General features: G+C 42.6%; 1 protein-coding gene across 4 annotated transcripts in view; it reads left to right on the top strand.

Moving 5' to 3' along the window:
* tbc1d4 (TBC1 domain family, member 4) overlaps positions 1 to 9,148 on the top strand; it is a 28,930-nt gene extending 19,782 nt beyond the window's left edge. For 2 of the 4 annotated variants that reach the window (XM_085248601.1, XM_085248600.1), the window contains 8 exons: positions 656 to 817; positions 968 to 1,126; positions 2,175 to 2,275; positions 2,390 to 2,533; positions 3,413 to 3,572; positions 3,728 to 3,897; positions 4,346 to 4,522; positions 5,137 to 9,147. In XM_085248601.1, coding sequence (XP_085104727.1) covers positions 656 to 817; positions 968 to 1,126; positions 2,175 to 2,275; positions 2,390 to 2,533; positions 3,413 to 3,572; positions 3,728 to 3,897; positions 4,346 to 4,522; positions 5,137 to 5,367 — 1,304 coding nt within the window. In that variant the 3' untranslated portion in view covers positions 5,368 to 9,147. Of the gene's footprint in view, positions 1 to 655; positions 818 to 967; positions 1,127 to 2,174; positions 2,276 to 2,389; positions 2,534 to 3,412; positions 3,573 to 3,727; positions 3,898 to 4,345; positions 4,523 to 5,136 lie in introns of all 4 variants that reach the window. The other 2 variants (XM_085248602.1, XM_085248603.1) reach the window with 2 other exon arrangements.
* The last annotated feature ends 15,319 nt before the right edge of the window (positions 9,149 to 24,467 follow it).

The raw sequence follows: 24,467 nt of genomic DNA, 5'->3' as shown, positions 1-24,467 counted from the left end.
TATTTTGTAAATGCCCAGATCAAACCATGGACCTAATAAATATGTTGCTTCCAGTGACAGACAGGAGAAGTACTATGTGTCGCTTTTATATTCTGAACACCAACACATCTCTTTCCCTTTGTTTGCTACTATGACATCAATGCTGGTCTGAGGACCTAACTGTGAATAACTGTTTAATAGAAGGTAAGCAACATAAAAGGAGAATTTGGGATAAAAATAAAAGCAGATGTTTTTGCATGCGTCTGGTGGCTGGTTATTGTACCATTCGATTCAGCTTTTTTTTTTTGCGTGCATGGTGATCATACTTTATGATTTCTGTTATTTTTTGTGCTCCCATTATGCTGTTGTAAGTTTCTCCATGCCCATTGTGGCTTGCGTTTATGTGAAAAGGGTTTCCATGTTATCCAGTGATTAAAGGTTGAAGCCGCGATGCTTTGTATCCACGCTTTCTCTGGAACATGAAATCTTTTAATTGTCATTATTCTTTGCTACAAATCCAAAGTTATAGGGGCTTATTTCGAAGTTGTTGGCCTTTAGTCTCATTTTTTGTTTCTTTCTGAAAACTGAGTCTTTAATGGACTTTAATGTATTAAATATGAGTCGGTCGCTTTTTATACTGATATTTATATATATATTCATATACATTCTGTTGCAGCGAGCCGAGATGAGCTGCACATCCGCAAGATGAAGCTTAACTACCAAGAAGTGAGCGAGTGCTCCAAAGATGCACAGGCTTTGTGGGAGAGAAAACTGACAGCCCCGGGCAGAACAACGGTCCCACAAGACAAGGAAGAAATGTATCGTGCCCTCTGCCAAGGTGAGAGGCACTAAAAAAAGAAAAAAAGAAAACCGTATCACCAGTGGCATGTAAACAGCGCTATAAATAAATCTGAAACTCCCCACAGGACAAAAAACATTGTAAGTTAACATTGTTTCTTTTATTTCTGTTGTGGTTTTTTGCGTGCAGGAGTTCCAAAGAGCAGACGCGGGGAAGTCTGGTTGCTTCTTTCCCATCAGCACCGGCTGCGTCACAGACTCCCGCCACGTCAGCTAGCCCTGGATACCCACTACCATGACCTCCTCAAGCAGCTCACCGCACAGCAGCATGCCATTCTGGTCGATTTAGGTGTGCACAGGACCACAAAAACCCACGAATTTCATCGAAGATACAGATACAATCTATGCATGTAGAAAGGTTTCTGTGTCTATGTGAAAAAGAAAGTACACCCCATGATTCAGTTTGTAGACTCTCCTTTAACATGTATACGTTTGTCAGTCTTTCACATTAGGGTGGAGGTATTTTGGCCTACTTTTCTTTGCAACATTGCTTCACTTCATTGGGGTTTTCAGGCATTTGTTTATGAACAATCTGGTGTAAGATCTAGATTTGACTGTGTGCTTGTGATCATCGCCCTGTTGCATGGCTCAGTTTTGACCTCACATTTGACTGTAGAATACTTTGTTTGGCTGCAAGGTGCCCAGGTCCTGTGGCTAAAAAACGATCCCAAATCATCACCCCTCACAGCATATTGTGCTGATATGCTGTGTTTGGTTTTTGCCAAATGTGGTGCTGTGCATTATGGCCAAAGGACAAAGGACTGCAGAAGTCTGGGAAACCTTTCAAAACAAGCTGCAATACTTCATTCTTTTTCTGATTGTAATGAACTCGAGCATTTAACATGCTAACTGAGGCCTGTAAGATTTGAGATTAAGCTCTCAGGTGTTTTACAGCTTCTTTGAACATTATATAGTCTGACCTTTTGGTGAATTTGCTGGTACGTCCACTCCTGGGAAGATTGTGGTATTGTGTTAACACACACCTGAAAGCTCCAGACCAGCAAACTGATATAAACATCTGATATATATATTAATTAGCTTCTGGCTGCTACAGAACCTCTGAATTCCAATGGGAACAGTAAGGTTATGCTTAGTTTTCGACAGGAATTCACAGAGAAACTTTCTTTTTCACATGACACACGCTGTATCTGTTTATGATTATATATGTTGAGGAAGGCCGGAAATCTGAAGATGGCCTCAGCTGGTCCTTCAGCAAAGGCGACTGTTTTCAGAGCTGTCACTTCAGTATTGTTGCTCGTAGTTTAATGTGTTAACCAGAAAACAACAATTCCTGGTTATTTTTCTCACATTTACTCTCACTATCTCTCTCTGATTAGGCCGGACCTTCCCCACCCACCAGTACTTCTCAGCCCAGCTTGGCGCTGGACAGCTCTCCCTTTACAACCTCCTGAAAGCTTACTCTCTGCTGGATACAGAGGTACATACTGTAATCCCCACAGTGGCTCACTTTAAGGCCTGTACTGTAATGATTGTTGTGAAATTTGCAATAACCCCCTTTTTAAACATTTTTTTAAATTCTTGTGCTGCACAGGTTGGCTACTGCCAGGGTATCAGCTTTGTGGCTGGAGTTCTGCTCCTCCACATGGGTGAAGAGCAGGCCTTTGACATGCTGAAGTTTCTCATGTATGACCTCGGCATAAGGCGGCAGTACAGACCCGACATGGTCTCTCTGCAGGTCAGTGGGTGGAATGAACAACTTATTCTGTCACAATGTCCAGTGTTTGTGTTCATTATGTATTGCAGGAATATTTGCAAATGTTAAGCTCCAGTGCCACCGCTGACCTTAAAGACAATGCTGTGCACAATTACACATGCAAATGTCCATTGCCAAAGGTGGCGTTCAGTTTAAACAAATTCCAATCTATTCGAAACAGTTATACAGTAACAAATGCTTGTTACTGCATAACTGCTATAATGCTGTAAACATTCACTTTTAGCTGTTACTTACTGCTGCATGAACCCTTGTGTGGGTTTTATTAGCTACCAAGAGCAAACAGCAGTTAAGTGTCTCCACCTCTTAGTCAAACCACTCCTGCTCTGTATCTGTTAAACATCATCTGACCTCGCTGCAGTTACAGCATCAGCAGGCGTGGTAATATTTAATCCGCTTCAGGTAACTGCTGAGCCAGGTCTCTCTTCCCTGCAGGGTTTACACTTTTAATCCAAAGTTTTTAAAGTCAGGAGGAGTTTCGTCTGTTTTCTCTGCACAGTGGCTCAGTTTGAGGGAGCTAAAGGTATTACTTGCTTTCTTTTTAACTGTCAGGAAATTGTAAAACTTGATAACTGTCTAATTTTAGCCTGAGCTAACTTCTGCTTCCTTTTTCTATTGGTTGTACTTTTGACTAACGTGCTGTTAAAGAGCACAGATCATCAAATGTCTGGCCGTGACGCATGTCTGAGCATAATAATACTTAAAGGGCTCTGTGTTTGGATAAAAGTTGGCTTGCCAGCTTGTGATTCCTGGATTGCTCTGTGACATTCTGTTAACAAGTCCTGACATACCAGTTTGACGCAGCATGTTTTGACCTGCTTCTGTGTTTATGTGTGTGTGCAGATTCAGATGTACCAGCTCACCAGGCTGTTGCACGACTATCACCGTGAGCTGTACAACCACTTTGAGGAGCACGAGATCTGCCCGAGCCTCTACGCCGCGCCGTGGTTCCTCACGCTCTTTGCCTCGCAATTCCCACTCGGCTTTGTGTCCCGGATCTTTGGTATATACATATCTTTTTTACTTTTTCTTTTTAGATTAATGGTTTGTTTGCTCACATGCAAAATTGGATATGATAATTGAATTGTCTGCTAAGCCCTACAGCTCGAGGAAAAACATCGTAAATCACTACTGGTTTATGTATTGCCTGTTTTTCAGATTTTGTGTTTGTCGAGGGGTCTGAGGTGATTTTTAAAGTGGCCCTCTGTCTGCTGGGCAGCCATGAGGGGGAGATAGTTGAGTGTGACAGCTTTGAGAGCATTGTGGACTATCTGAAAACGACACTCCCCGCCCTCAGCCACACACAGATGGAGCAGACCATTGCTAAGGTACACAAACTGCCCTTTTTTTTTTTTTTTTTTTTACAGTGCCAGATTATTAAACAAACAGTAACACTTGGAAGTGCATCCTGGCCCAAATTTGATACTAGTGAAAGCTCAAAGCTCAAATCCTTACAACATCCATCAACCACTAAATAACTGAAATTCATGGTTGGTGTCGAAGAATGCACTTTGTTCCCTAGCGACTTGTGATTGCCAGGGGGTCGATGACCAGTCTCTTGGCCTGTGTCAGTAAAGCTTCAGAATATGCTTTTACCTCAGAAAGGTGCCCACGTGATTTGAAGCTGTTTGTAAGATCACTTTGGTCTTTTTGTGGCTATTTGTTGATGAACACTCCATGCAGGTGCATTTCCATTGACCTTAATGTTTTGGTACCAGAGTGTTGTACGATAACGAGCTGTCTTTCAGTGGCATCTATCTGTCTGTTGATGGCCAGGTAATGGAGATGGACATCTCAAAGCAGCTGCAAGCATACGAAGTGGAGTACCACGTTCTACAAGATGAGATGTTAGAATCTGGACCACTGCCTGATGACTCTGAGCGGCTTGACAAGCTGGAGAAGACAAATGCGCAGTTGAAGAAGCAAAATATGGAGCTGCTGGAAAAACTTCAGGTAAGGAAGTGAAGGTTCAAACCTCTATGAGACCCCAGCCCCACCCACTCCCCTGCCGGGTGTTACTTAATTTTGACGTGACTATGATATAATTGAGGTAAACATTTTAACCCAGTGTCACTGTGTGGAGACAATTTTGAAGCCAGTAGTAGTACCTAAAACTACCTATAGATGGCACTAAAACACAAGTTAAAAACACAGTACCAGTGTTTGTAAGACAAAGGGACTAAATGCTGCATGCTCTGCAGATATCGCTTCACTAATGTTTAAAGTAGAACCAGTAAAGTCACACCTGATGGTCTTCATATAAATACATGTTAAAGAAATATTTATTTACTGTCCCATCTGTCTCGTCTGAGTCACACCTATGGTACAACATTTAACAAGTGCTTGTGATTCTGTAAGAAATAAAATCATATTTGATTTGCACTTTTAAAAAGGTCACGTGCTATCGTGTGACTACAAGTTACAAATTCTTCCTTTTTAGACTTTTAGTTTAGTTCTGAGATTTTGTAACTGTATTTTGTAACCTGTATTAGTTTCACCTCCTGTTTAAATGTTAGTCTATACATTGTACTCTGTGTGCTCTAACATACAATGTTTGTGTCCTCCAGGCTGCGCGGCAAAAGATTCAGACTCTGGAGACGAGCATGGAGAACTTCCTTTCTCGGGAGAGCAAAATGAAGCACATGATTCGCTCTCTGGAGCAGGAGAGGGCAGCTTACCAGAGAACCATTGAACGCATGCGCTCGTGCCTTCCTCCTGACGCCTTGACAGATGTAGAGATGACCCAGATCAAAACAGGGCCCAACGGGAAAGCCAAAACAGCAGCCAAAAAGCCCTGATGGCAACCAGGGTGCCGGCTGCTGTGGGCCAGACGCACAGGCAGATACCGAAATGAACAAATGAAGACTGTTTTGTGGAAAGCTGCTGAGTTCCACCGCATTGTTGTAATGCTGTACAAGAGCTGTACACTATTTTTTTTTTTCTTTCTAAATGTGTTTTGTCTGAAGTGGAGACGCGCAGACTGTATAGGGAAATATCTATGTGACATTCGTCAGAAGATAATAGCGTAGTGGGAGGAGAGTTTCATCTGTATTAGCAAACAGACCGTTCCCATAGTGCATTGGAGCCACTGTTCGTCTCATCCATTTCACTGCCAGTTTGAAGGTGAGATCAAGATGCACACCATCCTTCACTTCTGAGATTTTTTTGGTGAGAGTGAGAAACGGATCTGCTCCTGCAATGTTTTTTTTGTTCTTTGAGCACTACCTTCATTCTCAGCAACACTACAAAAGTAGTGAACAGAAGGTGCCTATTGGCAAATAATCTTTTGGACCTCAGGGTCAACTTATAGCCATTACCAGTGTCTTTGATCTTGGAGTGAAGATCGCGTTGTTTTTGATATCTTCAAACTTGTGTCTGCGATGGACGCGCAGCCTCAGGCTATTGATGTTGCTTTGTTACTTCTGTTTAATTCACTTGAAATTTTTGTGAATGTAATTTCTCTCCAAAGATCACGGTGAAAATGTGTCGTTCCCCACCTCGCCCACCTACAGAGACATCTGAGCACACATCTGCCATATTAGGCTTTAAACTTCTGCGGATACGTATATAGTATCATGTTTATCTCTTGGCATCGCCTCACTGCCTTCACGTGAGAGAGCTTTAGTACTTGCACTTGCTACTTTTAAGGAGGAAGTGTTTCTTCCAAAGCTCAGGCAGGATGTGTGGTTGTCTGCCTTTTCAGTTTCCTGTGTGACTGACCGCGGTGTCGCCTTCTTTTAGCACAAAGATCAGACACTGAGACAGAGTTCACACTCCCCGGGCGCCGAACAACAGACCAAGGTGGAGGAGTGATCTGAATGTACATCACATGGTTCTCTCAGAGAAGAAAAAAGTCTGTATGCGATTTTTTTTTTCTCTTTTGTTTTGTGTGTAACAGTTGAATGCAGGTAGCTAGTCCTGTAGATCTAACACACAGTGGCAGTTGCTTTGCTGGTTGTCACACGTCAGCATGTTTGCGTTAAAACTCAAGTGTTTAGGTGAGCAGAGCAGCAGTATAGGAGAAAACTTGAAGACACTTGAGTGTTCTATTCACTGGTAGGGAGTCTCTCCTAATACAGGGTAATATATACAGTATATAGGCACACACAAACACACACTGTGATGTGAACTGCCTGGCTGTAAGGACAGACAGTTTTATGAGTTCAGCGAGTGTCCCTGGCTCCCTTTTCAGTTTTGTTTTAGCCCACCCCTGTGTCTGACTCACCATCACTGGTTCTGATTGAAAGCAAAGCAGTCTTGGGCTTGACTTCACTTTGAGAAAACGCCCTTCCGTTTAAACCAAGGTGATGTCTATCAAAGGGAGGGGGAAAAAGTACCCACTAACAGTGTCTATCACTCTTTCCGTCCTTGGTGACAAGTTGCGATGACACATTTGTCTGTTTCACTTTTTATTTTTAAATGTCAGTACATGTGGGCATGTTCTGTGGCAGACAATGCAGTGTGTTGATGTTAGGGATCCTTTACCCAGAGCACAGCAGCTGTTCCACGCAAGGCTGACGAATCGAGCCCGATCGTCTCGGTCAGGGTGGGAATTTGTCTTGTAATTGATGCGATTTTGTTCAAATTCAGGCCAAACGTTTCATACTTTATGGAGAAATGGCCACATCTTTACAGCAGGGATTTTCTAAATAGTTAAGAAAGGAAAACATATCAAACAACAAATTGTTAAACATCCATTCTTCACCACTCCCCTGCCTCTTTTTGCCTGTGTTTTGCTTAACTACAGAATTTGTGAATCTTAGAAATAGGTCACCGAACCAAAGATGTGATTGTTTTCCAAAAGCAAATTCATTCAATCAAAATGAAGTGACATCTGTTTGCAATCTTTTGGTTTTTACTATGACAAGAACTCCAACAGTTACCAAATATTGGTAATTTAAAAACACAAAAAAGGTGCATTTTTTCCCCCATCATGTTCATTTTTTGTGCCAAAGATGGCCTTTGTTTCTTTTATTCAGAGTTATGATAAAAGCTTCTTTTTGATATCTAATGTAAAGCACGTTCAGGTGCTGAGTCTTGACTTCTACAATAATGTGTGCATCACTGTGTTTTAACAAAAGACTGTCAACACGAGGGCTACCGAGAGGCAAAGAAACTGTCATGAATTCTTCAATAAACCTCACCTTGCCTTTTTTTTCCTTCTTTTTTTCTGTCTACTCATGTCCGAATCTCTTTCTTGCCCAGTAAGCTCTCATAAAGAAATCATGTTCCTTTAGCAATCCGAGTGTAGGATGTAGCCTGGAGCCCAAATGTCTTTGTGTGTAGACGTATTATTGCGTAAAAGGCCAAGGTAAGCTTCGACAGTTTTAGAGAATCTATTTAAAGACCTTTCAGGAGTTGTTCTTTTGTTAACGCCTTGGGCAAAGAGAACTACAGTTCTGCAGTGGGGTGAACAATCCACACTGAAATTGTGGTCCTGCAAAGAAACGTTCAACCTAGTGTGCATTTCTGAATTAGCTATAGTGTAGTGAATGAAATGAGAAACATTTTTAATGCAGGCGAACATTGAATGAATTGGAGATATCTGTTTTGTATACTAAGCTGGTTTGATTAAACCCATTTATTTTAAATTACTGAGTACCAACCAGGTACAGGTTAGCAACTCTACAACATGTTGGCTTAAATTGGAGAAATGGGTCTGTGTACTAATTAGCCTCGGGGAAGCCTCTGTGTGTTATGAAATACAGTTTTATGGAACTGAAAAACAAAGTAAAAGGGAAAGACATAGCCAGATGCTTATAATCAATACCCCTTATCGATTATTAGCAATGTGAAGGTCTATAAATATAGTTGAATATAAATGCTTTCCTTGTGCAGTGCTCAAAGCTTTATCAGAGATTCTCGAAACCTCAGTTGATGTTGAATGTTAAAGTTCATGATGGTACAATTACAATTGTTTGGAATGCTTTTGAACATTTCTACTCTTAGAAATAAAGAACATGGCAGTACAACTTAGGTTTACAAAGTTGCATCTGAACAAACCACAAGGCTTCTGGTACGATGTTCGGGCAGATGAGATCAAAGTGGAGATGTTTTTCCATGATGTACAGCACCATGTTTTGTGAAAACAAAACAGCATGTCAGCACAAACTCCTCAAGCACGGTGGTGGAGTCGCGATGACTTGAGCTTGTTTTGCAGCCACAGCACCAGTGCACCGTGCAGTCACTGATTTGACAATGTTGTGATGTGATCCTAAGAGGGCTGGGCGTAAACAAATGCTAGCAACCCTCAATGAACTGACGCAATGTTGTAAAGAAGAGTCGTCCAAAATTCCTCCGCGATGATGTGAGACACTGCAAGTTATTGCTGCTTAATGTGATTTTCCAAGCTACTGAATCATGGGCTGTACTAAGTTTTCCGACTTTATTTTTACGTAACTAGCATAAAAATGGTTGCCGAAATGTTTCTGAAAGACTAGTTCCAAATCACTTCCAATAAACATGTTTGGAACTGGAGCGATGGGACACTGGAGTTCATGTAACAGATAAAATGCTGGTAACCACTGATGTAGACGCCTTCTTAGCTCTTTGTCTAATGCGTAGTTTATGAATAAAACCCACAGGGAGCAAGTGCTCTATGAGCCAAGGAGGGGCTTTGAAAGATAGCAGCCACAAGGACCAGTCATTGTTTTCCTAGGAGGGTCTTACCCAGAAAGGACTGTGGAGTGTTGCTCTGATCAGCCTCTGCCAAGCCTGGAGCTTGTCACACATAAGACACACAAATGACCGCCAACCAGGAGCCTATCACACACTAAACAAAAGGGGCCACATTCCTTGTGTATTCCCACACGAGGACACATCCTGCAGCAGGCGAAGAGAGGGATACTGGGAGTCCACAGGGGATTGGCCCAGAATGACACTTCCTCTGCTGAAGGTCTTATCAGCTCTATTTGTGTTTTCTCTCTCTCTCTGTCTTCACTATCTTCATCCTTCAATCCATCTCTACCTCCCACTCTGCTTCCCACTCTCCTCATCCCTCCCATTGGATTTGTGAGGCTTGATCTGCAGCTTTGGTGTAATTTCTGCTGTACTGTAGAGCCTATGGGAAAAAATATCCAGCAATGCAGATGCTCAGGCAGGTAGTTATTGCAATGTACGGCTGATGCAAAAATCACAAGTGGTTGGTACTCGAAACAAAACAACCATACGACACAGAACTATTGTTCTAGCCCTCTAGAAGACATTTGAGTGTGCGTTCGAATAGCAGTAGAAAACGATCACAGGAAAAGGGGGTGAAAATGAAAAGACAGTATGAGCTAGATGCATTGAAGGAGTGAAGGGGTATAAGAGAGTGGAGGAGGTGGAGGAAGGAGGTTAGAAAGGGTCCTTCTGCCTTATATGGGAATTTACTGCTCTGCTTGTGGCGCAGTCTAAAAGCTGGAGCTGTTTCTGTAGAAAACATGGAGCAAGAGTCATTGGTGCAAAGTAGAACAGTCATAAAATATCTATGCTGAAGCTCAACTTTAACTTTGCTGTATGGTTATCCATAAATCACATCAATATCCCATTCAAATCACAGTCAGGCAAAAAAAAAAAAAAAAATACAAAACAAACAAACTTTACAACACTGCAGGAGTGCTGTTAAAAAGCTTGCTTGAGTGGCACAGGAATTGTTGATACAGACTGGGAACTAGTAAATTTGGAGGATAGAGATTGGGAATGACGGGGGAAGATTTTGGGGGTATGGAGAGAAACAGCTGGAGGGGTGGGAGAGAGACTCAGGTGGGCTCAGTCAAGTCCAGAGAGAGGAGTTGGCTCCCTAGAGAACAGGAACACACACAGACTCACAGACGTGAACACATTTCGCAGTGTTTCATAGTTCAGCTGTGCCTTGATTCCTCTCCCCATCTTTCCCCCGATTTCCCCACTTTGCAGACACACCGGCTGTTCCGACTCTTTGAAAGCTCCTTCCTTCTCTAAAGCTATGAAATAAACCCTTCCATATAACAACCTGAATTCCAATCAGCTATCCACATTGTACAGGCATGCACATGAGTGCACCTAGACACACAGCACTACCACAATGACATGTTTTAGTTAGCACTGTGACAGATTTGCTTCATACAGAGTGCTTTCTCTCCCTCTGTACCTGTCATGGATGTAGCTGCCAGAGGGGGTGATGGTACCCGGCCAGGAACGACAGACGGAATAGTGAATAGGGCAATAATGAAGCTGCAGCAGAAACACAGAACTAAACACACACACACACACACACACACACACACACACACACACACACGCTCTTATTCCCTTGGCTAGTCCATTCCATTCCTTTGGTTCCTTCCACTGAGTGCAGGTAGATACACAAATACTGCCTGGAGAATCTTGCGATTAATGACACGCTTGTCATATCTAAACCCTTTTCATCTTTTTTTCTGACAAGAGCCACTCTTCCTCTCCTTACTTTCTCTCGGCCTGGTAGACACACTATCAAAAAATCCCTACGGCCAACTGCAGCACATGCTGGGGGAATAACGCCTGGCTTACCTGATCCAATGGTTCATTCATCTGTGGAGCCTCTGGAGGCCTGAAAAACACACGCAGCATCCTCGGACGCAAGGCAATCACAGATTTATATGTATGTACACACACACATACGAGCACTTTAAACTGCAACAGACATGCAGGCCTAGCCCATGCCCACTCCCTTATTCCCTTTTGGCCGTTGCTCTGAACCCACAAACATTTAGAAAACAAGGCTAACAACAACGTGAAGCTCACGTACCATAAGTAACACGTCTGAAGATTTTAGTAGGGCTCTTTTCCACACAACAAATGGGACTTAAGTCCCAGGTGACTGAAATGATCAGAGGAGAGACTTTGCGCCTGAGCCCCTTCTAATCACATTATCCAGTGGCTGTGCCTGGCCCACATCACCCCAGCAATGATTAAGACAAACACAAGCAAGAGAGGAGGAGAAATAGACAGCGAGAGACACAATGAGACTGCAGGCAGGCAAGAAGGTGGGGGTGGTCAGACAGACAAGGAGTGAGTCAGACAGGCAGATATCCTCCTACATGTTGGTCCATCAAATAAAAGAGCAGATAATATGCGAGGATCAAGTTCTGCAGAGGCGATCCTTGAGCTTCCTGTGTTCTGGGTTAAGCCCTGTAAGACCTGGGCGTACGGCATCAGCGATAAGGGACTGGGTGTGACACGAGGAATGGAGAAGCGTGCCTGACATCATGTTGTGTTTATAAGAACATCCTCTTCGCGAGGCCACAAAGGGCACAAACAAAGAGACGAGGTGGTGGGTAGGGTGTTCGCATGTGTGACTCAGAGCACTCTGGACACTTTCTGACATCATCCTTTGGAAGCCCAATCAAAGCAGAGAGGGTTGTCCAAGAAGAGGCTGCCAATAACAATGAAGTGTTCACAAGAAGCGCCTTTCTAAACTACGCTTGCCTGGGAATTGTTCAAGAAAGTCGACAAGTTCAACACATAGATGATTTGCTATCGCTGTTCTTTTCTCCCTTGCTCGCTGTTATTTTCTTACACTAAGCCACCCAGCTGTTGCTGCTAGCTCAGACCCACACACTGGGTTTTTTATTATGCCGATCTGACATCGCTGAAGTTGGGAGGGGAGACAGCTGTACTCGTGTGGCCCTGGGCGCACCCGTCATTAGTGCCAGCCTTGCTTCACTCTTCCTCCATCTCCCTCCCTTGTTCCAGACCTTTCTCCTTCTCTCCTACGTTGTTTCTAAAACAACACCACCACCACCACCACCACACCCTTTCGGAATATTTCCCGACCCCATCTCTGCCAGTCTTCCCACCTGTCCGTCCATCCTAACAAGACGCTGCAGCCCTCTCACACATCCTCACCTCCCCGCTTTCTCCCTCGAAGATGACAGAAAACAACCTGCATTGTGTTGGTTAAAGGCTGAGTGCTGTGTGGTTGCCACTCAAGATTTTCTTGAATAGATAATTTTCAAATTGATTCAGGCTGGGCTCACATCTAATGGTCTGTGTGGGCTCTAATGTGAACAGGAGATAATCAACACCCTGTGTTTTGGAGCTGTTTTGTCAGTCATTTATATTTCTGTGACTGTCTCTTTCTGCCTTCTCATGTCTTCATTTTCTCTCTCTCTCAGGAGCTTATCATCTCACACTGCCGATTTCTACCAATTCTTTTCCACCTATACCTCACTATCACTTTCTCTCATGCTATCTGAGATGCTTAGAGGTTGATTTCCCAGTGTGTGTCATTAACCTTTTCTCTTTTCTCTGGGTTAAACCCAGGGAGCACTGTTTGAGAAGACTTGGGGAGCATGCTGCTCTCATTCAAGTGGAATGGAGGCTACATCCTTATTAGCCTGTAAACTGAAAGCACTTCTGTCTCTTATCATATAACACTTTCCCCTCTCATATAACTTTAATTTTACGTGTTTCCGAGAGGTGTCAACAAAAATTACTCAACACGATACCATTCTCACCTCCTTGTATTTTGCCGTGTGACATAACAGCATGGGGCAGGAGGGTGGGGGCAGGAACGCACATGCCGGATGCACTCAGATGATATAACCTAGTACAGTTCTTGATAAGATGTTTTAAGCCTCCGGGGTAGAGAAAGATCATCATTGTGCATACAATAAAGTCTGTCATCTTCCTCTAGCAGTGTGTCTAATCACCATGAGTGAGGTGTAATTAATGTTTCACTCGTGCGCTGTGTATGTGCAGTTGAGGACCGTGGGTGAGAGGATGTAGTGTGCGGTCTCTCTAACAAGCTCCCACTCACCCCAGTGGAGGCAGGCAGGGAAGGCTGGAGTGACTGCGAGGCTGTTAGAGCAAGTGGGTTGCGTTGGACGTGTCCATGTCTGTGTGTCTGCGCGAATGTGTGCGAGTGTGCCTGTCGGTGAGTGTGTGTTGGTGTGTGAAAAAGAGTGCATGTGTGTCCTTTTGTGTGTGCTGTACTGGGATGTGGAAATTGAATGGAGCCTTTCAGTTCTACTGCTCGTCTCCTCGGGGGTGAGAGACTGGTTGCCATGGTTATCCTGGAATCCTGCCGCTAATGGGTGGGAGTTTGTGTAGCTCTGGCAACCTGGCCTGTCTAGGTTGGAGTACGTGTGCGTGCGTGCATGCATGTGTGTGTGTGAGTGAGAGGGAGAGAGAGAGTGGGTGTGGTTGGGTGGAGGCAACATTCTAGGACACAGGAGGTCACACATGTGAGAACACACGCTTTCATTCCTGTGTGCCCCTGGATGGACAAACACAGGCTGGTCATGCATACATGCACTTTATGCCTAAACTGTAGATGCTAAATATTTACTCTACTCCACTTGTAGTGCAGTTTGTTGTAGATTTAACAGGTGGCAGGAAGGCTGGCACCAACTGATGCTGTTTTTTTTAAAATGTAAATCTCTAAACAGGAAATTATAAAATCTCCTACTGTTTTTTGAAACTTAATATATTAGGAATCAATTGGGAGCAAACACTGAGCTCTTAAATTCTAAATTTAGATACCCATATTTCTAATGCAGATAAATGTAACACAACTGATCACACCTGACTTCAGTCCTATATAACAGCTCTGATCAAGCATATGGTCACCTCTTTAGACAGCTCCTCCTTCATACCGACTCATCAAAACATACTTGAAATACAAAAAATATCAAATAAACCTCCTCGTGTGCCCACAAACTCTAGTGCAACTCAGAAGTAAGAGCCGCACTAGAGTAACACAGTGCTGCTGGATGTCACCGTTTTACAGTGAATATAATGTGTCTCCAGACGGCTGTCCACCACTGCAAAAATCTTTGATTTGCTCACCCCACAAGCATGGTGGATCATGATGAAATTATCTTCTTCTTTTACAACATTATTGCATGTGTAAAACATAATGCAGAGAAACAGTAAAACCCCGCTCCTCTTGTCATCCCCATCATCATCCTTTTACCCTCAGGCGAGTGGCACTCTTGACTGGGCACAGAGACCCCACTGAACAGGAACACTGTGGAGAGTGGATAATGAGAAACTCCACACAGAGTAGATTAGTGTAGGCAAAAAGATTCACTGTCACTATGTGCTTCTATTCCTGCACAGTTCCAGATATGATTGTAAATGCTAGTTCACAATAAGTTCCATCTCCCAAATACAGCGCGTGCACGTATCGGTACATGCTAATTGGGTTACATTATTCATACTGCATTGTGAATTTGACACAGAGCACTTGGATGGCAGTGAGGCAATTGTGCACAAATAATACACCCATGATATGCAATGTGACCAGATAACCCTGGTTTTCCTATTCCCAGTGTTCTAGTAGGAAGGGATCAGTCTCTACTAGTCACACAGATGTCTTGGCTCCTGCTACTCTTGGAGGACTGATCCATACGCTGTATGAACCCCTGTGGATTTAAAGGAACTTGGCTGAGGAATTTTCTCTCTTCCATTCCAGTCATTATATATGGCCGATTCACCGTAGCCTGGAAACATTAGGAAAAATGTTTCTTTTGTATGTCATCCAACAAGCATAAAAATAGAAAATAAAGGCCAAAGCAGTATTGTGATTATGATCACACACGATACTTTGAGCATGTGTTCTGGATGACAGACCTGGAGCCCGAGGACAAAATCATCTGTCAGGAAACTCGCTGCTGACAAGGTCGAAGTGGTTTGATCCTTTTTTTCCCTCCTCTTTTTCATGTTTCACAAAAAGCAGCAAGCAGAGGCTCAAGAATGTGGGCTGGACTTGTGGTCAAACCCAGAAGTTCATGGGGGGTAGAAAAACCTTGTGGATCCGCCCCTTGCTCCTTAGCCTAGATTTATACTGAACGGTTACATAATTCAACAAACACCTCCAACTCTGTTGCCAGGGTCCAGCTGTAAGCCATCTAACACCCAGACTACAACATGGTCAGCACTTTAAGTTGTGTTATGACTAACTAATCACAGTTACTGGAAAAAACTGCAATTACATGTTTTGGCTGATGAATTCTGGTTTCATATTCACACTGTAGAAAATGGGACTGGAAGTATATTTCCTGCTTTCAGTCTCTCGTCTCTGTTCACTTTTAGATGACCATTGAACGTTCTTTGTGTTTGCCTTACTGAGTGAGTATCTTATCATCTTATGTAATGCATTCCTTACCACTGTGCAGCAACAACGGCAGGCACTGAACAGTGACAGTAAATGTAATAGATTTTCAGTGTTACAGAACACATCCACATGTACTTTGTAGCTTTCCGACTCTAAAATCCCAGGATCCTTTTAAACAGGTCGCCTTAATAGTTTCCTCTACTCATTTAGTTTGGATGTTCCCTTCTCCCTTCCCCAGTGCTTTATCCTTTTTTGATATTTCCACTCACTAGCCCAGACAGCCTCAGCCTTGACTCAGGGCCACCCAATGCTCTCACTGTCCAACTATTTAACTAACCACAGCGAAACAGCTTTAATTTCAGCTTGCTGCTCAGCCTGTCTGAATGCAAGATCGCTTGGGGGTCTTTCTGGAAAGCCGTGGTATGGGGTCCAACAGGCCAGCCAGGCAAACAAGGGAGAACAACAGCTCTGTGCAGTTAGACTCCAGAGACACATAATGTCAGTCAGAGCAGGCTACCTCAGGAGAAATTCAGTGTGCTGCGCTTTTAAATGCTTCTCTCCACCTCTGGCCAATACCCACAAGGGTGAGAGTTAATCAATAGCCAGCAGTCAGCAACTGGGTTGAAAAACATATTTAGCTATCTCTCCTCATCAGATCATTTTGGTTTCCTTGTTTTTGCACCAAATATATGCAAACTAGAATGGGGGAAAACTGGGTCTGTTCTGAGGACATATAATAACACACCATTAGTGTCAGTCTTAGTTCATCTATCACATTTTACCCATCATACTGTAGTGTTTGGACATGGTGCAATGACCAGTACCAAGAGTGTTGACAAAATACTTTTTTTTTTAATTTAAAAAGAAAACAAAACTTATTTACAAAGAAAAATATCCTCACAAATATCCTACTTTCTCACCAGTACATAAATATGTAGCTAGAGCTCCTGAGCATCATTTAGCATAAGTCAGCATAAAGATGGGAAAAAGAGGAGAAACAAAGGGCATGGCTCTTCCAAAGGTAGCCACATTCACCAACCAGCTCCTCAGTTTTCACAGGACCAGTAACTTTCTGAAGTATTTGTTGGTTGCTTGGCAACTGGTGCTTACCAAGAAGTGATTTGGCACTCTTGCTCATAATCTCCATTAACAAATCTCTACATATGAAAATTCATCGTCTGCACCAAAGGGAAAACAATTCCAGTATGGAAGGTTGTCTGGTTTCCGTCACTTTTCAGCAGACTTTGGTTGCATGCAGGTTGACTGTCAATAGAGGAATTGCTTTTGACAGCATACAACCTTGAACCACTGGCTATGGTCTGACGATGATTTCACTTTTATTAGATTGGTTTAAATTTTAAAGATTGGCCAGGGGACTGAACAGGAAGGCTTGGCCTAGATATCTGTTGGCTGCACCTGAAGCACATAAAATTAGCAATTGGACCCAGAAGCACATAGTCAGTAGACTGGCCAATGGGTTTCTCAGTTATACTGCTGTTGACTCCAGCTGGTAGCCATCAGTTGTGCACTTATCATTCAAACTTGAATGATCACTTCTATTAAACTATAAGAAAATATTTTATATTTTATTTTCCCATTTATCCAACCATCCATCCATTTTATCCAGACACTGGGGCTGGAGCCCATCCAAGCTGACATGTAGCCAAGGGTCTAGATAACCTGGACAAGTTGCCATCACATCACAAGGCCTGGATTCCAGTGTAAATTTACAAGTATAAACAAACAGAACGAAAAATCAATCTTTTGGATTAGTATAGACACTGTTTTTAAAGCACATCTGATCACTTCTTTGGCTCCCCTGCAAAAATCTGCCATACAGTAACAAGTGTTCTCATCTCTCATCACACAAGTTGCTGATTAACATGTTATTGTAAAAGTAACCACATTAAAAATAATGGCTAGGAAAGTTTTTCTATATTAAATATTCCAAATTGTAAAAAAGGGAAAAAAGGAAAAAAAACTTATATATATAAAATACAAGGAATCAGTCGTCCAGCAAAGGTGGATGTGTGTGTATATTTTTGCTGACACAGTAGACTTTGGATTTGTCTGGATGAAGGGGAATACATTTATTGGTTTTGAGGAGTGAGGGCCCACACCAGTCACCCTAGGGTCTTGTTATCCTCTCCTCTGCCTGTGCTCTTGGGGCGACTTTAATGAACACTCCTGTTCCAGGCCTCTTCTGGCTCCAGTCAGGCTATCTACAGGGCTGCCCCCCCTTTCCCCCGCCCCCCGACTGGCTATAGAAGCAAAGAAGGTCCTTCTACAACATGGAGCAATGGTAAGATGGAGACAGTAAGTAGGCTAGGTGATCGAACTGAATAATTGATGTGCAGAGTTCACATAGGAACACCTCAAGACTTGGTGTGAACACACACTAGCCACCATAGTGTATGCACTGGTACAGATTTGAGGGGAAAAGTGCTAAGACGACATATGAGTTAAAACTTTTTACTCTTAACTTCTTTATACACCTTTTAAAAAAATTGTTTCTTGTCATTAGTAAAAATCAAATCAGCTCTGAGTTCATGAGAGACTATAAATGGAAATAGACAACAAGTAATTCATTCTTGCTGTGTCAACTGATAAAAGACACCAAGTATTTTAAATGTGTGCTACTGATAAGGCCAAGCAACACATGCTGGAATAACTCCAATTACCTCATGGGGAATGATAGCTGACTGTGTAAAACTAGCAAAGAAACATGAGACAGAAACAAGAAGTGCAGAAATGTTTCCACTCAACATCTCCATCTTTTGATGAAAAAGAGAACCAAAAGCTATTTTACAAGTGTTCTCAGTCGAAGTTGTGTACATTGTAGCTGCACAGAGGCTTCATTTATGAAGTCGAGTGACAGATGAAACACCAGCTGTCAGTAAATCTGATGTTGGAATCTTTCAAATCATCCAAAAATTTGTGGAACCAAAATACGAATTAAAGACGCATGTTGATGTAATTGAATCCTTGCCATCGTTAATGGAATGCACACAGACTTTTTCTTTTTTGGGGGGGAACATCTTAATTTTTGACAGCGAGCTCAACATTTCATCACATGTGTTCATCACAGTCCAAAGACAAACACTGTGCTGAAATTCTCTTTCTCAATATAAAACCACACAAGGCATCCTTAGATTAGAAACGTGTGTAACTGAGAGAAATGACATGAAGTGTTAAAGTGATTTCCTACGTAATGCTACAGAGACATGATTTAGTGGTTCTTCTCTTATCCTCAGAAGATATATTGAATAATCCCACATTGTGACTACTCACCTAAAAGCAGCTTAAATGCTTTAAAAGCAGAAGTTTTGGCTGTTTGTTGGTCTAGAGCATTCAGGTGTGTTGAAACAATACCATAATCTTCCCAGGAGTGGACCACCCAGCAAATTCATCCCAAGGTCAGCTAGCAAGTTAAATGTTAAAGTTTTCAACAGTGCAATTAGAAGTAGACTGAACAAATGTAGCTTGTTTGGAGGTTTACCAGCAGAAAGTCTCTTCTCTCTAAAAAGAACATGGCAGCATGGCTTCGGTTTGTTAAACTTAATCTAAAAAATCCCCAAAACTTAATTAGAAACAAACAATCCCACTAAAATTTGGCCAGATGAGAGCAAAGTGAGGGTCTTTGGCTGTAACACACAGCACCACATTTAATTAAAACCAAACTCAGCATATCAGCATAAACACCTCATACCTCATACTGATCACTTTGACTTATTGCTGCTTGATGTGTACTTTCTTTTTCACATCACTGTATGTTATTTTACAATGTGTGCAGAAGCCAAAAGGATTCAAGCTATATTAAAATGATCAAGTGAAAGTGATATCTTCAGAGCTGAGAGTCAGCTATTTTCACATTTTGAACATTGCTGAATTGAAGGCTTTTGTGAATTGTCACGAAGTATTTTTACTTTACAATCTCAGATGCTAAAAGCCTAAATGAAATCAAGTCTTAAATGGGATCATCTCTTTAGCAGAAAGAGAAAATATGAGTCATACAGGAGGGTAGGCAATTATTCTCATTACAACCATTTTGTTTCACCAGCGTATATTCCTTTTAAAATTCCAACCTCTGTAATGAAGTGACACTTTTAACAGGTTTTATAGTCTGCATGGAACAAAACAGTAAGACTAAAGAAGGAAGATGTATCTATGATGCACGTTTTGTGGACCATCTTCAGTACAACAGCAGACCTGTTTTGAATCCATCAGTATTCAGTAGTTGTGTCTGGGTGTGGTCACATCATCTGACCACTGCTGCTGTTGTATAAATTTTCCTTCACATCTTGCCTCGTTGGCACGAGGTTAAGGAAAAGTGATTAGGAAAGAAAACAGGATGCAATATACACTTTTTTTTTCTTTTGTCTTTTTGCTTTTACCGACAATGAAGTCAAAATAACAAACAAAAAATCAGGGGCTCAAAATCAAATAAGATAGTGTAAACTGTGTATATGTGTGTTTGTATGTCTCCAAGGAGACAGACCTAACTCCTATTTTAACTGACTTTCCTGAAAGCCTTGAAAAAGCCCAGATATTGCGTGGCTATGTTAAGGGAAATATTTTGCTGCAGTCCACTGACTTTTCAATTGTAGCTGGCCTTCCTTGCATAGCAAGTCAAATGGGTATTTCAGCATGTAAACAACCCCACTAGTTGCTTAAGAACCGCATCCCTTTATTTTATAAAAAGAAAGAAAAAAAAGATGCATCCTGAACGTGGGATGCCTGCACTCTTTAGGAGCTATTATTGTAACCAGATTACGAATAATAAGGAGACTTTCGGTTATCACGGAGTTTGGAAGCGTTTTTCCAATCTGAAGAGACACAGCATATGTTTCTGGTTTTTCGTGCCTTAAAAGAGGCTGGTGTCCATTTAACTTTGCAAAGTTTTTGTCAGACTTCAGTGTGCCAAAAAAACTGGCATAATGATAATGGAACTCCACTCAAGAAAGCAAGTGTCACTTCTGTGAGTCCCATGTGGGTCACTAGCTAGCATTAGCTACTACTGGAATGATATAGCTGAAAAGTGTATAAAATGGACTCAACTGCAGTTAGTCAATGAGTCCTGTTGTATGTTTGGTAGGAGTCCTAAAGTAGTGAGTCTTGTCTGTCCTATTTTTAGGGCAAGGTGCCAGTACAGTGTGTCTGCAGACGTACGTGTATGTCTTCAAAAAACGGAGGACGGCTCGGAAAACTAACACTTCTGGAATGCCCCCTGCAGAGTGAGGACTTCAGGGTTGGATGTGTGTTTATGGGAGGGTTTTGGCAGGAAGAGGCAGGGACCCTGTCCAGAATAACGGAACAGCAGTGGAATGCGGTGCAGCGGGGAATATCCTGAGTCAAACACAAGGCAAACCCTGAGGTCTGAGGAGGAGCGCTTTGTGGCAAGACTTTTATAAACTGTGTTTTTATATTAAGACAGATGACACTAAGCGCACTATTCATTTGAGTGGCTGACAACACAACATGGATGCCTGCAATCGGCTTTTTCATTTTACACCACAACTAAATTAGAAGACCATGTCCCATGGAATATCTTTCAAACCTGTGACTCATTCACTGAAAATCTCTATCCAAATGTGAGAGCCTCAACTGTGGCGGTGTTGAAGTCACAGTGAATATGAAGTGTTAGTATTTCTCTCCAGGCTGTGCATTAGGCCGGATGCCACGCACCTTCGCCCACATGCCTCCCACAACCCAGCACCCGTATATAGAGGGCAGAATCTGAGCCCAAGCTGCAAGCAGGCAGATAAAGACAATCCCATTGATGTAGGAGCATCTCACTGGTAAAAAGAGACATCTCTGACACAACCCTGCCTGCGTTACCCTTGCTACAGAATCAGATTAAGTACCGCAAAAAATATTGTGCTGAGGCTTGAAGGCGGAGAGTCAGCTTTTACTTACATCTTAAGCAGTTATGGTGGATCTGTGTATGTGAATATGTGCGCGCACATCCCTATAAACCTGGTGGTTGCAGGGAAATACCTTTAACTGAAACACCGACAAGCAGCTCAATCCATCAGTTCCTTCAGGAGCCACGTCTGCGCCATGTAATGACATAAATAATCACTGTGGAGCCCATGAATGACATGTTCCACCCACAATGCAACCCGCAAACTGCATATCTTATCGCTTTATGGTATTTATTTTCTTACAAGAAAGCACAGGAATTTACAAAGAAAGTTAAAGTGTAAACCTGAACACATCCTTTGGTGATTCAAGGAGCATTTATTTCAGTCGTTTAAAACAAAATATATCATCCGTATAATCCACACAATAAATCTGCACAACCCACAGTACACCACTGTTATGCTGTCTCTTACACTAAACCTGCTCTCAGTAATATTTCACCTGCTTTGTCTGTTTTTATCATTACGAGGAAGATTTGTACGGCGTGAAATCATACGAGCTATGGCTGGACTTGCTTGGTTTGCTTTCCGCACACCCCCAACTCTCTTCTCACCCTCCTGGTCTGTTTCCTCTCACTCTCTTTGTTTTTGCCGTTTTCTCTTACTCTGTCTCTCTGCCAGACCTTTGCTTTACACTCCCTCTTCTTGCTCACCTCCTCCCTGAAACCAACTCCTTGGCAACCAGTTGCAGCGTCTCCCAGAAAGGTAGACAGCCTCTCCGTGGTGCCACAGCAACCCAATGCAACATCAGACAGCGAGGCATGCTGCATTATTAACCAGAAACAGCCGAGAGGGGCTGGAGAGGAGCAGATAGCGGGCAGGAGAGACAGAATGAGAGGGAGTGCGTTACAAGTCCCGCACTGCTGGTTGTTGCAGTGTAAACTCAAGAGGAGCAACAACACTTCAGCCTTTGACCTGCCATGCATGACCACATTAGCGGAGAGTAACACATATGCAGACAGTGGAAGTGAGAGCGAAACAGAGAGAGAGACAGAGAAAGAGAAATTACAGAGCGGTTACATTCAGCCAAATCCACAGGGGAATCAATAAGGAACATCTGGATCTGGGGTGGACAGGGTGGCTTTGTTTGCAGGGAGTACGCTATCTTGACACCTCACCCAGATTCTCCCTGGGTTTCTACACAGGAGGAGGCAGGGAGGTGAGGAGATATTGCTGGGGGTGTGATCGTACAAGAAAAGGTGTTTGCTTTTCTGCAAGAAAAATGTTTCTGTTCTAAGGCTAAAGATCTACCACGAGTGCTCCTTCTATTGTATTAGTGAGAGAACTGATTCAGTCTAAATTTTCATATAAAAACGTCTGACTGCTTTCAATTTTCAACCTAGACCCTACAATAAAATCAGGTTTGAACCTCTGAATAAAGTGAGGCCTCTCGGTGAGGCCATCACAATAGACTGCATAATTGAGGGTCAAATGTCACATGTTGTAGTGCTATTGCAAACCCCACAGACAAGATATCTTTCAAAAGGAAACCCATCCGTCTATCTATCCTCTTTTCCTTATTTGCAATTCAGGGTCATAGTTGGGCAGGACACTTTCCTGATGTCACAGGGTGAGAGTCGGGGTACATCCTGGACAGGTCACTAACACATCCATTTAGAATGACCAGTTAACCTAACACCATACATGTCTTTGGACTGTGGGAGGATGCTGGTGCATATGAAAACAATATGCAAACACAGAAAGCCCCCAGTCTGTGACTTTTATCTACCTCAGAAAAACTAGCATACAAAAGTAGCAATGATTTAGATATGAAGGAGCTGCAAAACACAGGGAATAACTTTCAATTAACACTTCTAGTATCAAATCAAATAACAGTATGTAATTATTAGACACACAAATCCCAAGGAATTTGGGGCCAGTGGAGATCTTTGACCCTAGTTGCCCATTCTACATAATCCATCTATGGAAGAGACCCACAAATATCCAACAGAGTAAAGACATCACAGATGAGAAAATACTCTGCTCAGACAGACTGTCAAAGTTTAAAAAATTATTCTGAATTATTCTGCTGTTATTTTGAAAAGGAGAAAAAAAACTGTTAAAGCCAAGAAAATAAAGTGGATGTGAGGACACAAATGGCAAATACATAACTCAATAAAACCATTTACATGCTTATTTTTTGACCACAGATGGTTAATATGTTTAAGTGTATGTTTCAGTAAAGGTCTGAATAAAAATAAAAGAGCGGCTGAAAGGATCTCTACAGTGAATTAGCAGGGATATTCATGCAGTATCCTTGACTGTGCTGAACTAGGTAGCTTCACAGAATCACGGCGACAAAAGAGACACATCCTCTATTCTTCATCAGGTATTTGAGTCTCTCAGCCAGCCCCACACCATGTTCCTAGATTGAATACGGTCGCCGCAGTCTGCTCCACACTTTGAACAAGAGGAAAATACACACAAATGTTGAAATGGAGAGACAGACAGAGCGCGCACAAATAAAGGCTGGGGAGCGAGGACTGAAACTGAAAAAAAAGTGGAGGAGATGAGAGAGGCTGAAGTGGAGAGAGAGAGACAGGGGGAAACAGAAAGAGTTGGAGGAAGGTTTAGTCAGAGGGGGGGAAGCGCGAGGGGAGGAGAGGAGAGGTAATGAGGCCAGTGACTGGCTTTACACCTCGTCTCTGTGGAAACTAATTGGGAGAGAGCTGGAGGGCACTAATTTGAGCACTCTGCTGGGTAAATGTAGTGCAACGAACTATGAAGGGTAAATCAATGTACTACCTCTCCCTACACCTCGCTTTCTCTCTTTCTCTACCTCGCACCAAGTCACCCACCCCCATTATTGTTTCCTAATAAAAATTCCATTGACTTCAACTATGCTTGTGGGTATAAAGGTATTGACCTGGGTAGATATCATGCGTGCTGATGAGGTGCAGAGAGGGTTTCAGCAAGT

Source organism: Mchenga conophoros, linkage group LG16 (assembly GCF_057382185.1).
Source record: "Mchenga conophoros isolate Kocher_MC1m ecotype Shallow Benthic linkage group LG16, M_conophoros_male_GT1.1, whole genome shotgun sequence".
Lineage (NCBI taxonomy): Eukaryota > Metazoa > Chordata > Actinopteri > Cichliformes > Cichlidae > Mchenga > Mchenga conophoros.
Note: the sequence above shows the minus strand (reverse complement) of the source record. Positions and strands in the feature narration are given on the sequence as shown.